This window comes from Diuraphis noxia, unplaced genomic scaffold (assembly GCF_037042655.1).
Source record: "Diuraphis noxia isolate RWA-SAM2 unplaced genomic scaffold, SU_Dnox_SAM2 contig0005, whole genome shotgun sequence".
Taxonomy (NCBI): Eukaryota; Metazoa; Arthropoda; class Insecta; order Hemiptera; family Aphididae; genus Diuraphis; species Diuraphis noxia.
This window is the reverse complement of record NW_028301715.1, coordinates 39629720-39646294: the sequence shown is the minus strand read 5'-3', so window position 1 is coordinate 39646294 and position 16575 is coordinate 39629720. Positions and strand designations below refer to the sequence as shown.

The window sequence follows — 16575 nt, the reverse complement described above, 5'->3', positions numbered from 1 at the left end:
TTTTTAAAAAATGAGATTCTTTAAGCAAATAGGTATAGTATGTTACCTACCGGAAAATGTGACATACATAGTCATTCTCTTATATGATAAATTAGGTATATTTTTTATTTTATTTTATTACGAAAAAACGTCTGAGACAATTTATTAATATAATTGAACAACCTATGGTAATGGTGGTACAATACTATATAGAAGCTATTCATTTTTTATTACCTATATGTTTGTGCTATTTAGTAATCGTGATCAGAGACGGATTTACACAATTGCCGCCCCTAGACGGCTAGACAATTTTTTTTTTTGACGCCCCATTACGACTTAGTAAAAAAACAAAATAACGAAATATGTAATCTATGGTTAGTATTTAGATAATAGATAATATAAATCTAGGAAAAAAAATCCCCGAAATAAAAACCCCCGGAAAAAAATCCCCAAAGTTATACCTAACTGTTGAATACAGCTGTCTAAAATAATAATTAATAATAATAAAAAAATATAAAATTTGAATGATAACTATTAGGTATAATATTATTTTGATCACACAGCTAGATTACGCAAAAATTAAAAATAATTATGATAATAATGAACAAAGATGCTGTATGATGTTGTATCTTGAGTACTAGAGCCCAGTTATTTTAGGTGCTCGCTGAAATGAATTTGTTATTTTCATTAATATTAATATTAAGCAACGAGATGCAAGATTGGAAACCGATATGAAATATATGAGTGTACATCTACAAAATGATGCATCAGCCGATTTCGCAAAACAATTGCTGGAAATGTGGAATGGTAAACTAGCTATCGATGAATCAACACAAAAGTTCAAATTTCAAACAAAGTTTTCCCAAATTTACCACAAAATTACGGAAATCGTCAGTGGCTCATCGCACGAGCTATAGGTATTGATGTAAATACCTACAATTAATAACACCATCATTCGATCTAAACGAAATTCCAGGCTATACGATAACGTACCAGTCCATTAATACCACAATAAATCAAGACAAAGTACTCAATTATCCAACTGAATTTTTAAATTAGCTTGATTCTTCAGATATATGCTACCACCCATAATTATTCTATAAAACATCAATCCACCATGACTATGTAACGGTACCAGGCTTTCAGTCAAAAAGTTTACGAACAACATTATCGAAGCTATAATTTTAAACGGAAAAGCGAGGATGTACTGTTTCCACGCATTCCAAACGTATTTAGGGGTGGAGCTACAGCCCTACAGGGTACTGTTGCCCCGAGCGGCTGAGTAGGAGAGGGCGGCTAATTTTTTATAATTTAAATTAGTATTTTGCATAATGAATTATGAGGCGTATTTTTTTTGTTACCCCTTGGTGTCAAATTCCTAAATACGGCCCTGATTCTAAAACAGATATGCCTTTTGAATTCAAACTTTGCAGTTTCCGGTGCGACTCGCCTTTGCAATGACCATCAGCAAAGCACAATCGCTACAAGTGCATGCATGGACTGAATTCGGAAAATCTATGCTTCTCACAATGACAGCTGTATGCGGTATACTCAGAGCTGGGCCGATCAATAGCGGCGCTCCTGGCAAAATAAAAATTTACGCCAACTCCCTAAATTTTCAAATTTAATTATATCAAATTTTGCGCCCCCATTCCTACTCCATATTTTGCGCTCCTGGCAGGGGCCCACCTTGCCAGGCCCTGGGTATACTCACGTGCCGGAAAACCTCTTGATTTATTTGTGTACGCACCAGAAGGAAGAACAAAAAATATTATGTATCCAAATATATGTCAATAAATATCATTCAATTAAATAGGTACTTGAATTGTCAGACTTTTTTCGATAAAACGAATAAAATTACATAATAATAAACTAAATTGATTATCAGTGTAAGATTATTACTAAGTATATTTTAACCATAATCTGTCTATATGTATAAAAAAATATACTGCAAGCACGATCACAAATAATAGCGAATTTAGACACTTAAGAGGTAGGTTTTTTAAAGGATTACGAAGTGCACGGGTTCGGCTAGTACAGTATAATAATTTATTTTCTTTTGCTTAAAGGTTTGATTAAAAAAAGTATCGTTTATTGTTTATCCGCCATTACCTAAGAACATAGGCGCCCAAAGGTAAAATTTTAGGGAAGGTCAAAATAAAAACATCTCAAATATAAGATAGTAAATATTTAATATTGTTTTCACATAATATGAATGTTATATTAGTATTGTCATATATATTATTATATATATATACAGGAACAGTTGATTGAAAAACGTTTTAATTAATATAGAAAAAAAAAAATAGAAAATCAAATGATCTAATCTAATTTATTATTCCGTATCGGTAAATAACAACTGCAAATTTCTTCGTTTTATATCAAACATATTAATGACATCCTGAATGAAAATATCCATGTTTATGTTCACTCTTTCACTATGAAGCCATGAACTCGGCATGAAAAGGCTCATCAATCATCATACACAACCCAATACCCATTCATATTACTTTTTGTCTAGGGGGGGGGGGGGGTGGTAAATGCCCCATAGAATAAAGAAGTGTCCTATCTTGCCTCCCTCCCCCATGGGCGCTCATGCCTAAGAATATTAATTACTAAAAAATCAAATAATATTGTACTCCCTAATTTCTGAATTTTTGATTCTAAAGAGTTGGTATCCTGCATATAATTTTTTGTATTTTTTCAAACTGACATTTTTTCCATAGTTGAGACAACTGTGATTTGCGATACGCTGTAAGTTTTGATAAGGTGATAACAGTTATTTATTTGAAATAGTGTGAAATTTCAAAATTTTCAAATTAGTACCGAAAACATACAAGTTTAAGTTCCTGACGGACCATCATTTTTACTCATTACTGTAGACTGCAGTTCGTCAACATTCATCCAGGATAAATTTTATAGAATTAATGGGACTTATACCTTAATTGTTTGGTCAGTCAGTGAAATAAAAACGAAATGGAGCAAGTGCAACAGATATTGCAAGAACTTGAAGCAGCCGGGAGTATAATGCTTGTCAGTCGAGCTTCTTATTTTATTTTATTTTGTTCATTTAAGTTTAGTTTGAAAAAATGTATGTTTGTTGCATTGTGTTCATAGGCATCACCATCACTTGTAACAAATGACCAGCGTAATGCTGCCGAAGCAGTTTTTATGAGTTTCCGCAAAACCAATATGCCTTATTCAATATGTCGATATATTCTCGGTAAAGTTGTGTTTATATTAATTTGTTGTACATCTATGAGTTTCTCTATGGATAAATTATCTATTTCTCTATAGATAATAATATATTAAATATTATTAAAATAAATATATTTCATAGAAGTAAAGTTATTAGTACTGACCTTATTATAGTGATATTACTAATGCTATTTTATAATTTAGATTCTTTATTTGTTCTTGAATAAATTGTGATTTAACTTAATTTAATAACATCAATTTATTTATTATTGAACTATAGTTTTAGCATCTGACAATCAGCTTTTGTAAGAAGGCTAAATTTAGTTTTAGAACAATTTATATATGTAGGGTGAGGATTCATCTCTAAAAACCCAAGTGGTCACCCATTTGGGAGGTAGTAACAGCGTATAATACTTAGACCAGTTCCCTAAAATGTTTTCATAGAACACATTTGTTGATATCTTATTTTTACACTTTACATCTACTATACTTATAATGTGATGATTATGTATCTTCAATACGCTTCTTAATATAATAATTTATTTATGTTTATATTTGTAGATTACAGTAAAGTAGATTTTGTTTTATTTGAGACTGCGGGAACATTAAGAGATGCACTGATACGAGATTGGATTTTGTTATCTCAAGATCAAAAAAATGAGCTTAGACAATATTTATTTCAATTCATTATGCGCGATGGTAAGATGGCTCCTTTTGTTAGAGAACGAATACTACAGGTAATTACCTAATTTAATGTTAAGTTTTATAATAATATATTAATATGATTATTATACTTTATACCATGCACTTTTTCATAATTATTTTTTAATTATTCATTTCTTGATAAACAAAATCGGAATTAATTATAGGGTTGCTCATAGTGTTTGTTGAGGAAAATATTATTGGTCACAGTTTAATGAGCAAAAAAACAAAATATTATTCTTATTATCCTATTCAATATTGAATTATAAAATATCAATTTGGAATTTAAAAAACTTTTTGGGGATTATAAGGATGGTATAATATATGATTTTACGTTGAATACATTATTTTATGTGTAACTTATGTTATTCAAAAACATTTAACGTTATTATCATGACTAAATATTTTTTATGAATTTAATAACTAAGTATTATATTATTAAACAATTATTTTTTGTTTTTTTGCAAATATTTCAAAATCAAAAAATACTAGTTAACTGAATTTAACATTTAAGATAATATTTGATATGTTTAATGTAATTTTGCATCATTAGAGTCCACTGCTTGTCTGCACTTATTGACTTAACTAAAACAATATCTGTATGTACATTTTTATATATTTAATAAGTCATTGTTGTCAAACTAGAGCTTGAATTAGTTACAAAAATATGAAAAAACAAATTCTAAAAAGACAATTTAATCTTGCTTTATGAAGTACTTTTTAGATTTGTTAGCATCACCTATTTTCAAAACCATGTTATGGTGTGAACTTACATATTAAGAGAATGTCATACTCGCTTCTATTGTTTCTGTCTTAAGATCAGCAGAACCAATTTTGTGTTATTAATTTCAATATTGGAGTGAATTTAATGCACCTATTATTAAAATTAAAAGTATTGATATTATCTGTGTCAATACATCAGTTTTTTTTATGGTATTTACATTTAAAAAAATAAGTTGGCATTTGTGAATTACAATATATTATGTATTCATAACTTGCTTAAAATATAAATATTATAAAAAGTTAACACAGATAATGTTCTTACTTTTAAGTTTGATAATTGATGATAATAATTCCCTCTTATATTGAGACTAACAATACAAAAATTTGGTATGTTGTACATCTGTAAGACAACTAACATAGGTGTAACATCCTCTTAATATTAGTATGAAATATAAATTAATAATATAAATATTAGATAAGCATGTGTATATGTTCAATTGTACTAAAGTAAACTTTTACCAGTTTATATATATATAGTATTTTATTTTACAAATAAAAGGTGATTGCAATTATGATTAAAAGAGGAAGTGTTGAAGATGGTGGTCAAGAAAGAAGTAATATTTTAGATGAAGTAGAAAAATTAATTTTCAATGGTGATCTAAAAAAGGTAAAATGTTATGCCTTCTATAACTATTATGTATTTAAATCTACATAAAACTAATTTACGATAGTAACTGTGTTAGTTTATAGTAAAATATTTATAGTTAAAGAGTAAAAAAACAACTAAATAAAATTAAACTATCATATGTATATTGTATATTGTTGTGGTTCAATGAATAAGATTGTACATTATATTTAATACGATTTTGTTTTTTTAAAGTGTAAAGAATTTGATATTAATCTTACATCTTTTTTAGTTTGAATTTTAATTATTTTTTTACCAACTGACTAAATATTTTTTCTTACTTATAAAACTGACTGATTAAAAGTAATTAAAAGTTTTAATAAATCATATTAAATCAGATGGGAATTTTATTATATTGTAGATAGGCCAAAAAATGCAATAAATATATGTGTTTATCGTAAACTCACTTTCAAACAGTCAATTTTTAAGATAGAAAAAAAACTATTTTAAGTTGATTGTTTAAAAGAAATAACTGATTTCAACAAATTTGTAATTCAAATTTAGCCTCAGAAAAGTGGCATGCGTTTTAAAACAGTTTTATTTTACTATGCATGCAAAGAAAAAGAGATTGAAAATTAGTGTGATCAAAAGTTTTTAATGCTGTAAAAAATAAATACAACAAATTCAAGGTTATGTTTGAAGTATCTTGTTTTGCTGAACTTATTGTATATAAACTTATTTTTATTTTTGTATTTCTATTACAGCAAATTTTGGGTTGCTCTATAATTTTGGCACTAATGCAAGAATATTCTACTACAGTTAAATCTACTGATGTTGGTTTAACCTGGGAATCCCATTATGCTGCAAAAAAAGAATTTGAAGTAAGAGTTTACAACTTACCTATTAAATTGATTATTTGTAATAACTATTAGTTTAACTTATTAAATAGTTTAATTAATTTATGTTTATAAATTTAGGCTAGAGACTTAAGACGTATTTTTGTATTCAGTACTCGTGCCTTACATGAAATACAAAATCTTCCTCAGCCATTATCTACAGATATTTTGACTGTTCTTAAGTATTTACTGATAATATGTGAATCTGTTTTAGTATGGGGATTTATTTCTTCTAACAATATCCTTTTTCCATCAGTATATTATTTATGTCTAAGTATTTTAGTCTTTAATGATTTAAGAGTTTTTTTTTTTTCAACTTGTATTTAAAAGTGATATTTTGTTTGGGTTTGTTTCCATTCCTTAAACAAAGTTATTTAGAAGAAAAGAGTAAAACCTATTTTAAGTCTTGCTCTTGGTAAGCCTTGTTTTTATGATTTAAAGAATAATTGTTTGACTTAATATCATATATATATATATACTAGATATAGTATATATAGTTTAAAATTTGAAATTGTATACAATAATACAATTTCGATAACCATTTTAAGCAAGCCAAACTATTCTATTTTAATAATATATTTTGATTATTAATACTAGTATTAGTTATATTAATCCTTAATAAAATATATACTGCCCAAATATTTGATTGGAATGTTTGAGGGAATATATAATTCTGAAAACAGCCCTATTTTGAAGCTTGGATCAGAATGGAAAGATATTATAACAAATCCTAGCACTGTTGATTTATATTTCCATGTAAGTAACATAATTATTAATTATATATAATGTGTAACGAATCAGCTGACAAATGTAATTAACAACTTATGCAATTAATTTGGTTCTTATAATTTTTTTAATATATACATTATTAACAATCATCATATTATCTTATTTAAATTATGGTCTGGTGTGGCATGCTGGTTGGCCGTAGTCTCTATTGTGTGCTTTGGTCAAGCATCATTAAGTTTCACTAACTCCTTGATGAGTTAACACCATGGTTTTTAGTGACAAATCCTAGCCCCTCATATACATGTTCTTTAATCAACTGTTACAGTGTTACCCTTCTCCTCTCCACAGAATGCTAATGGAATGGCCATAGAAGCTGATGCTTAAGATCAATAATGAAAAAAAAATATACACATATATATATATACCGTGTGTCCCAAGAAAAACCAGAGTACACCTTATCACTCATTACCATGTAAATATTTTTCAATTCTATTTGTGGGACATTAAGCTAGACTAATCAATCATAAATTCCTATAACTTTTTTTAACTTATATTTTGTGCATGTGGAACAAAACTTCATTTTTTATATGGCGACCCATATTTAAATATTTTCGATTGATTAATTTTTTTCAAGACACTTTGATGATTCAACTTTTTGTTGTAAACTCAAAATTGGCTAAATTAGAATTATAGTTGTAATTTTAAATCTTATTAAATTTTAAATTTTAATTTTTCAGTTGTGCGTATTATTTACTATTTACAAATTATTATTCCATTTTATTGTTACACATTATGAAATAACATAATTTAAACAAGTATGTTCAGGAAACAAAATTCTAAATTTCTTATTTTTTTTAACAATACTATATATTTTTATTAATAAAAATTACAAATATAAACTATTCGATAAATTGTTCAAAATCCTTCCATTGTGTAGGATTGTAAGTAGTTAAATTGACATTATTGACGTGTGTAACAATAAAATGGAATAATAATTTATAAATAACAAACAATTTATTATTTAATAATAATAATTTTTATTAAATTGCGGTGTTTTGAAGGAAATAATATGAACAATTAAAAAAAAAAATATATTCAAATTTAATAAGATTTTTAAATTATACCTTATAACTTTAATTTAGCCAATTTTGAGTTTACAACAAAAGTTTGATTCATCAAAATGCCTTGAAAAAAATCAATCAATCCAAAAATTATACTTAAAATAGGTTAATAAATAAGTTTTGTTGTGCATGTGCCAAATAATGAGTTAAAAAAAATTGAATTCATTAGAATTTATATTTGATTAGTCTAATTTAATGTCCCACAAACAGAGTTGAAAGATTTTTACAGGGTAATGAGTAATGTATTTTGGAACACACGGTATATATATTAGATTATCTGTTAAAATATTAACAATATCAATAAGAATAAAAGTTATTGCATACTAAGTTAATAAAATTTGTCAGTTTTTCCTGTTATGTTGTTTATATATACCTACATACAAGTATTTAATGAGGTTTATATATATATATATATAAATGTATATATATTTGTTATAATATTAGATTTATTGGATGGTAAGAGATAAGCCACAATTTTCTCATCATTGTTTGAATTGTCTTGTACAATTATCTTCAATCAATGGTAATATATGGACTGATGATAATGTACGAATGAAATATATGACAAATTATCTAGAAAATTTTATTAAACTAGTATCCACGTAAGTGAATATTTATGTGTTCTATTATTATTTATATATATATATATATAAATATATATTAATCTGATGTATTACTTTATTTTAAGGGTGAAAATTTTAGATCGTGAATCAATAGGAATTTCTACTATTATAAAGAGAATAATAAGTGGATATACTCCTTCAGGATTTATGCGATTTCCTCCAGAAATAGTGAAAAGTTTTTTGGAAAATATAACTCATCTTACTTGTCAGTTTGCTGAGGGTGCTGCTACTGAAGAAAATGTAATTTTTATAAATGTTTAAAGCCTTATTCATTGTATTATTATTATTATACTGTCCTTTAGTTATCTCAAGATGATCAAATGTTTTTTGAAGCATTCAATAATATTTTACGTCCTTGGGTGTCTATTATTGAAAATAGTAACCAATCTTTTCCGGAACAATTATGTAAGAATGCATCCATACAAATTTTAAACACTTATTTAAAATGTCACATTTCACCACCAAATGGTACTAAGACTTCTGACGCTGAATTTAACGAAAATGAAGAGGAAGATCGAGTGGTCAACAAAGAACAACTCCAATACATAGGAATATTTGGAAGACTTGTAAGTATACAGTTCTTTAGAAATATTCATTAAAATGATTTTATGAGTCAAATTTAGTGAAACTTAAGTATATCGAAATAGGAACTGAATTATTGATGGTCAGTTTTTGTCTAGTAAGGGATGATTGTGACTACAGAGGTTCATAATTATTTATATTTTAAGTAACACCTTACCCGGGCAGATAGTATGATACTATACACATACTTAATACTTAATAATCTAATAATACTTGATAATGTAATTTTACAAAGTTTTTAATGTAACTTAATCGTAATTTTTTTATGTTGCATTCTGAATATTTTCAGATTCCAGAACATTCTTTACCTCTTTTAGTGACTTTAATAGAAGGTCAAATTAAAGAAATGAGAACAATAATTGAACAAGTCCATAGTAGTGGGAGTTGTCAGTGGCCAGAGTCATTTCAACAGAAAATTGATGCAGTTAATGAAGACATTCATTGGATGTTTCTTATAGCTGGTAATGTTTTAATAAGTTTGGACAGTTTAGTACATGCAATAAAATCATAAATTACTTTAATTGATTTATTCAGGGCATATACTCACAGTAGATAGCGAGGGTGAACCTAGTATGATTCCTTCGGAAATTATGCATCATAGTATTGAGCAGAGTAAAAATGTAAATTTAGATTTAACATTAAAGTTTCTTACTAATCAAATGTTAGTTATGGACGTACCTGGCTCAGCAGAAGCTGTTGATGATGTTATCAAGTAAATAATTCAAAATAATGAATATATATTTTTTTGATCATTTAAACTATACAAATAATTTTAAACATGTATATAATGTATGTTTTTTTTCTTAGGTTAGTGTCTATTGCATTTCATCTATGTGAATTAGAAAAAAAGCTAATAGAAGCTAAAATGGAAAGTCTTTGTAGTCCATTGTTAAGTGGTACTATAGTATGGTTTTTGCGTGAATTTTTTCAAGCATACTTGATGCCAAATGAGACTTATTACAATGATGTAAACTATGATTAATGATTAATGACTATGTTTTTTATATTATATAGAATATTAATAATAAAATAATAACTTATAGCTTAGTATGCCATTGTTGCAAGCATTTGGTCAACATACAGAAGCTGCTAATTGGGTTTTAAATTACTTATTAAATAAAGTTGAACATAATTTCAAATCACCTCTTTATGTTGATGTGAGTCTTATTGGAGATACGGTTGGATTATTAATATCTATGGTAGATGTTAGACACAAGTATGTTTATAATATTTGTATTAGCTTTAATTTATTTTATATCTAATAAGATTCTTGATTAGTTCCTTAATTTGAGGTGAAATGTGTATATGGTAAATATATAGATTTTCATTAACAATAATTGTGATGATTATAATAAATTAATGTATGATACAACATTAGTTAGTGCATATAAAATAGATAAAAATAATTTTAACTAAATTATGAGTGGTGGAATTACATAGTGTAATACATGACTAACAAATGAAGTAAAACATTTTAATGAGATTTTACATTTTTGATTTCTTGATCTAAACAGATATTGCGTGTATGACAGTGTAATAGTCATACAAATTTACCTTATTTAACTGCTATATTGGGCAGATGTTATAATTGTTTAATGTTATAAATATTTTTAATTTAACAAAGAATTAATTTTTTTTATCAACATTTAATGAACTGGTGATTTTATAGATACTAAATTATTATTATTAACTTTATTTAAAATAAAAAAAAAAAATCAATCATGTTTTTGATTCATTATTTGTTCTATTTATTTCAGATCTGAGATTGTTATAAATTGTGAAGGGTTTTGGAAATTATTTGAATTACAAAATCATGTGCCTGAACACCAATTAGTTCCAGAAGTAAAAGAAGGATTGTATAAAGCATTTTCTTTAGCTGCAGATGCCTTTATCGAAAATGAAAAACAAAAAGATTATTATTCTCGTGTAAGTAGATTTTTTTATAAACTTTTAAACTGAAGTAAAATTGGTAACTTAAAAATTATATTTAGTTAAACACACAATTTTTATTGAATCTGCAATATTTATAAAGCTTTATTACTATACATTAATAAATAAAGATAAACTATAATTAGTAAACATTACCAATTAGGCAATTCTCTATATAACTCACAAATTATAAATTTAAATATTTATGTATATAAAAAATAGGATAGATACTAGACATTTTTATAGGTTGGACCTTTTATGATTGGACTATATTATGTGGAAAATATACATTTGGGCGATTTTAATTCAGACAGTTAATATATGTGTCTTTTTTCCAGTGGACAGTATCTCTAAGAAGCAAATGCTTGTGTTTGTCTCGTAAATGCTGAGTTTTAGTATTTTTTTATTTGTATTTCAGATTACTTTTATACTTATATAACACGTTACAATAATAAGGTTATTTTTGTAACTAGGTGATCACTCCAACATTAGACAAGTTCAGAAAGATATTAGGTGATGACAATTTTAGAAAAATGTATAATAATGATGCTGTAAGATTAGAAATTATGGATATACTCCATAAATGTATTGGATTGGCGAGTGGAGCCGTTATTAATACCACGGCAACTGTTTTTGGTATTTTGCATCCAATGCTAAATGATTTTTCAGCTTTAATTGGAGTATATCATAATTATCAAATTATTGTTCACCTAATCATTCAACTTTTTGTTGAGTTTTCCAAGAAAATGTTGTGTTTTCTTAGAATGGTAAGAATTAAATTGTTGTAATTGTATTTTAATATTTTTAGAGCAAATTAATACATATTTTGTATAATGGCTTTAAAATCGACTTATTTAAAATTACACATAAATAGATTTGTTCAAACTATATTGAAAGTTTATTTATGAAGCAAAGGTAAATAATAAATTATAGTTTCCAGTTTAATTGAATTTGAATTTGAAATATTTCTAATTCTATAATAATGTTGCTTTATATGCTGTGTTATTTTGTATTATATTTTTTCTATAGGAAGAAAGTGATAAGTTCTACATGTCTTGTTATCAAATGGTGGATATGTATGCTCGCTACAACATTAATCGTATTTCTTTAGATTCTGATGCTGAAGATCAATGTTTTCAAGATCTTTATGTGTTTTTAGAACTTCTAACTCATGTTATGTCAAAAGAAGTTTTAGATCTCAGCTCTGATGGTAATAAACTATAAAAATATTATGTAATTGTGTTAATTCAATATTTTAACTAAAGCATTATATTTAAACATAAAAATAGGAAAAACTACTACTGGGAAAACAGCTGGAGATGTTTGTGTTTATGGGCTACAAGTAATTTTGCCGTTGATGACCATAGATCTCTTGAAAATTCCTGCACTTTGCTTACAATACTATAAAGTGAGTAGTTATTATTTTAAAATTAAAATGTTCAAAACAGTGTGTAATTAAACTGCAATACTTAATATCTGTTTCTTCGTTCTCTTAAAACATGATTGAGCTTGATAATTGTATAAGTATGATTTAATCATCCCATGTTGTTAATTTTATTCATGAGGTTTTAAATTTTTGTGGTACTTTTTATAAAATTATTGTGAAAGATATTTTTTTCAAGTTTGTGTGGAATTATAGTTTTCTTAAATATGTACTGATTGGTGTTTTTGAATTATTAAAATTTTAGATTAAATTAGGGTTGATTAACATAATAGACATTTTATTCAGCTGTTTAGTTTAATGTCCTTAGTTTAAATATTTTTACAGTTCTTTAATTTAAATATGATGATGAATTTTAAATTTTAAACCTTTGAATGATAATATTTAACTAAAATTAATCATATTGTTATTTAATAATTTTTAGATATTTAAAATGTAACTTGATACATTGAAATTTTATTTTGAAAATATTAAAGAAAAAAGATAATATAGTGTTATTTTATTATAGATATTGCGTATATCTCAATTTTGTATGCTTCTATTGTTTATATATTTATACTTGTTTATGTATCAACATATTATTATTAAATTTATAAAAATCATATATTATTTATTTTGTAGTATGCTGGATATATGTGTGAGATGGTTCCATTGAAATTATGCATTGAAAATGTTGACATATTTAAAGGAGTTTTGACTACAATTGAATTAGGCCTGACTATGTTTGGCCATGAAATCACTCCAATGTGCACAGACTTCTTGCAATCAGCTGCTTCATTTATGTACAGACATGAAGACCGAACAATGCATGAAGCAAATAATTTGTTAAAACCATTTTTAAAAGTAAGATATTATGAAATATTGCCATTTGTATATAATCTTTATTTTTTTGTATTTTATTAATGATTAATTTTGTAGTTTTTGATGAAACTTATATTATCCTGTCAAATTAATTCGGATGCACTCTCAAGTACTGGTCATGCACTTTATACATTAATATGTTGTTATCCGGTAAGAATACTGATTATTTTATGATTTAAATAAACTTTGCTCATTTGTTATACCACTTTATTAGATGAGCCATAAAGTGGAACAGAGAATGACAAACTCTTGATTATCAGTGGTTATCCATGAAATCCTATAATTTTACATGATAGTTTATTATGTTCTATGATACTATGTACCTACATTCACAATAAATGATTATGATTATATAAATCAATAATACAGTCAACAATTAAAACTAGAAATTTTTATTTAATCGTTATTTTTGTTCTTTAATTCTAGGATGAGTTTCAACAAATATCAATGCAACTGATCAATGATCAAACTGATGCATCAGTCACGGAAAAATTACATAATGCTTTTACCTTGTTAACCACCGGGATTGACTTCAATGGTCAACATGCAATGAAATGTCGTTTTAAAAATAATTTTGATATCTTCACTACAAATATACGTGGGTTCCTATTTATCAAATAATAGATATAGTGGAGTTGATAAAAATGTATATAATTTTGGTTATTAATTTTGTCTTAATATTTTAAGGATTTTGTTAAAATTAAACTTAAAAACTGAATTATACTATGAATTGTGAAATACATCAAATATTTTTATTATAATAACAAATTTTATCGTATGATTTTGTTTGTAAACTCCAATTTTAAAACATATTTTCATAACTTGTGATGTTATAACACTGTTGATGTTGCTATTATTGTATAAAATGCTTTAATACATAAATAAAAAATAAGGAATTTTATAAATAAATTTTTTTTACTAACATATTTGTTAATAATGTCAAATTTTACAATTAGATTCTTGTTTCTTAATAGTTTTGTACTAATATTACTACTTTTTTTTTTGAATATGAACATAAAAAATGTTTTTTTTTTTATTTCAAATATTTTTTTCTTGGTATTTTTTATTTTAATTGTCTGATGGATTATAAGTGTAGATGATAGACATATTGTACATCATGATACCGTTGGTCTTGTAGTACTGTTGTCAGTTTCAAATAGTATTGAATAACAATGATATCTGAGATACTTACCAGCAGGTTATAATCACTATTTTTTTCTTTAATGGACACATAGGGCCATAGGGGATAATTCGAACACCCTCTTTATTATGTTGTTATTCGTTGCTTGCTTTTTTCGTGAATTAGTTTCAAACGAATTTCATAACTAAATTCGAGACTACGACCACGGAAACTAAAATATTCTCAAAAAAGTTTTGAAAAAAATTCATTTTTATAAACAAAGAGAAAGAATGACGTGCTTCCGTTGAATAGTATGACATAATTTGATATTTTGGAGAGTAACATGCGAGTTTTAAAATTTAGCTTGCAAATTCATTTGTAGATATACAGCGAAATATTCACAAAAAAAATTGTGTGGTACTGGTAGGTAAGTTATGTTTTTGCGAAAAAAAAATTTTGAAAATTGTACCTAACTATGATTGGGAAGGAAAATTATGTTTAAAGCGTCAATTATTTATGATTTGGGTCTTATGATCTTCCAAACTGGGTTTGACAATTAAAGTAAATGGTGATCTTGAAATAGATGAAAAAAAAATTGAAAATCTTAGCTGTTGCTGTCCAATTCCATTAATATTGTACTTGTTTTTGAATTTTGTGTTTAAAAGATTTCCAGAAATAAGCTAAAAAGGTTACGACGGTACTGGTAAGTTATATTTTTCCTAAAAAATGTCTATTATGTTAGTTTTAATTAGAACAAGGGTAGAAAATCGTATGTCTAGCGCCGTTTATGTTACTAAAATTTTAAAGCGGAATAGCGTCTTATGGCTTTCCAAACCTTTTGACAATTCATGTAAGATGATCTAGATATCGACAAAAAAAGTTTTTGAAAATGTTAGTTTAAAATTCGAGGGTTTCGATGTTTCGAAACTAAAAACAATAGAAGGAGCTCTTCCATAGGCGTAGGGTGATTAAATATATTGGGAGGGGGAGGGGCTAGAAAAAACAATAGTAATAATATTAAAACATTATAAAATAAATGAAAATAAGACATTATATTATTTTTATTATTATTGCTAATATTCACACAGGAGAGCTAAGCCCTTCAAGCCTTCCTAAATACGCCTAGCCAGGGCCGGCGAAAGCTATGGGCGACTGCCCAGGGCGCCAAACTGAAAATTATTTTTATTTATATTTATCTTTTAAAACGCATTAACAATCTATACAATTTGAAATATTCATTATCTAATGTCGTTTTAATTGAAGATGCATCTTCAATATTGTCTCATATTAGTCATATTTGTAGAATATAAGAATAATATAACAGTTCATCGATACCGCTGGTTTTGATGTAAAAATAATACATGGAATTATGGAAGCATACCACCGCATTTGTGTGTGTCAATAAATAATAAAAGATATAGATGGTCGTAATAATTATTTTCATATTATAATATTTACCTATTTATAAATAAAATCATATAACTAGACGATTAAGGCTATATTCGTTAGAAAAACCGTGGCGGTAAAACCCATTCGAACCTTACGGTGAAAATACTGCTGAGTATAGCGTAAATCAAAAAGACACAATTGTCTGGCACACACAATTATTTATTCAATTTATTGTTTTCGACGAGCTCTCGCTCCGTACGGTCTGCTGTGTAATGTCAAATACTCAAATGTATAAGGCAAAAAGTAACTGCCAACCATAGGCGCCCGCGGGGGGGTGCAAGCTGGGGCATTTTCCCCCCTGGCTTTTTCAAAATATTTTTTTAAATTGAATGTTTTAAGATAAATGACTATATACTATACAACAAATTTAAAGTATAAAATAAGTTGTAATATAATAAAATATAATACATTGTATACGAGTATAATAAAAAATGTTATTATTTTAAAACACCTAGTAAAATTATAATATTTATCCTCAAATCCTAACATTGCCCCCCCCCCCTAGAAAAATTTCTGTGGGCGCCAACCACAATCAATATTCATATGATCATATATTTTGTTTAGTAAATTTGTACATAGTATTTTGGTTTCTTTTTT

The 16575-nt window shown here is 26.5% G+C and overlaps 1 protein-coding gene across 1 annotated transcript; it reads left to right on the top strand.

The window, feature by feature from the left end:
• The first annotated feature begins 2752 nt into the window (after positions 1-2752).
• On the top strand, positions 2753-14445 carry LOC107169034 (exportin-4-like). The gene is made up of 21 exons (XM_015518637.2): positions 2753-3012; positions 3097-3202; positions 3739-3914; positions 5162-5269; positions 5992-6108; positions 6205-6361; positions 6755-6879; positions 8418-8575; positions 8662-8836; positions 8899-9162; positions 9468-9639; positions 9713-9890; positions 9986-10145; positions 10222-10394; positions 10936-11104; positions 11581-11874; positions 12137-12317; positions 12397-12515; positions 13170-13391; positions 13467-13559; positions 13836-14445. Exons 1-21 carry the CDS (start codon positions 2956-2958, stop codon positions 14028-14030), a joined length of 3399 nt encoding a protein of 1132 aa, XP_015374123.1. The 5' UTR covers positions 2753-2955; the 3' UTR covers positions 14031-14445.
• Positions 14446-16575: the final 2130 nt, after the last annotated feature.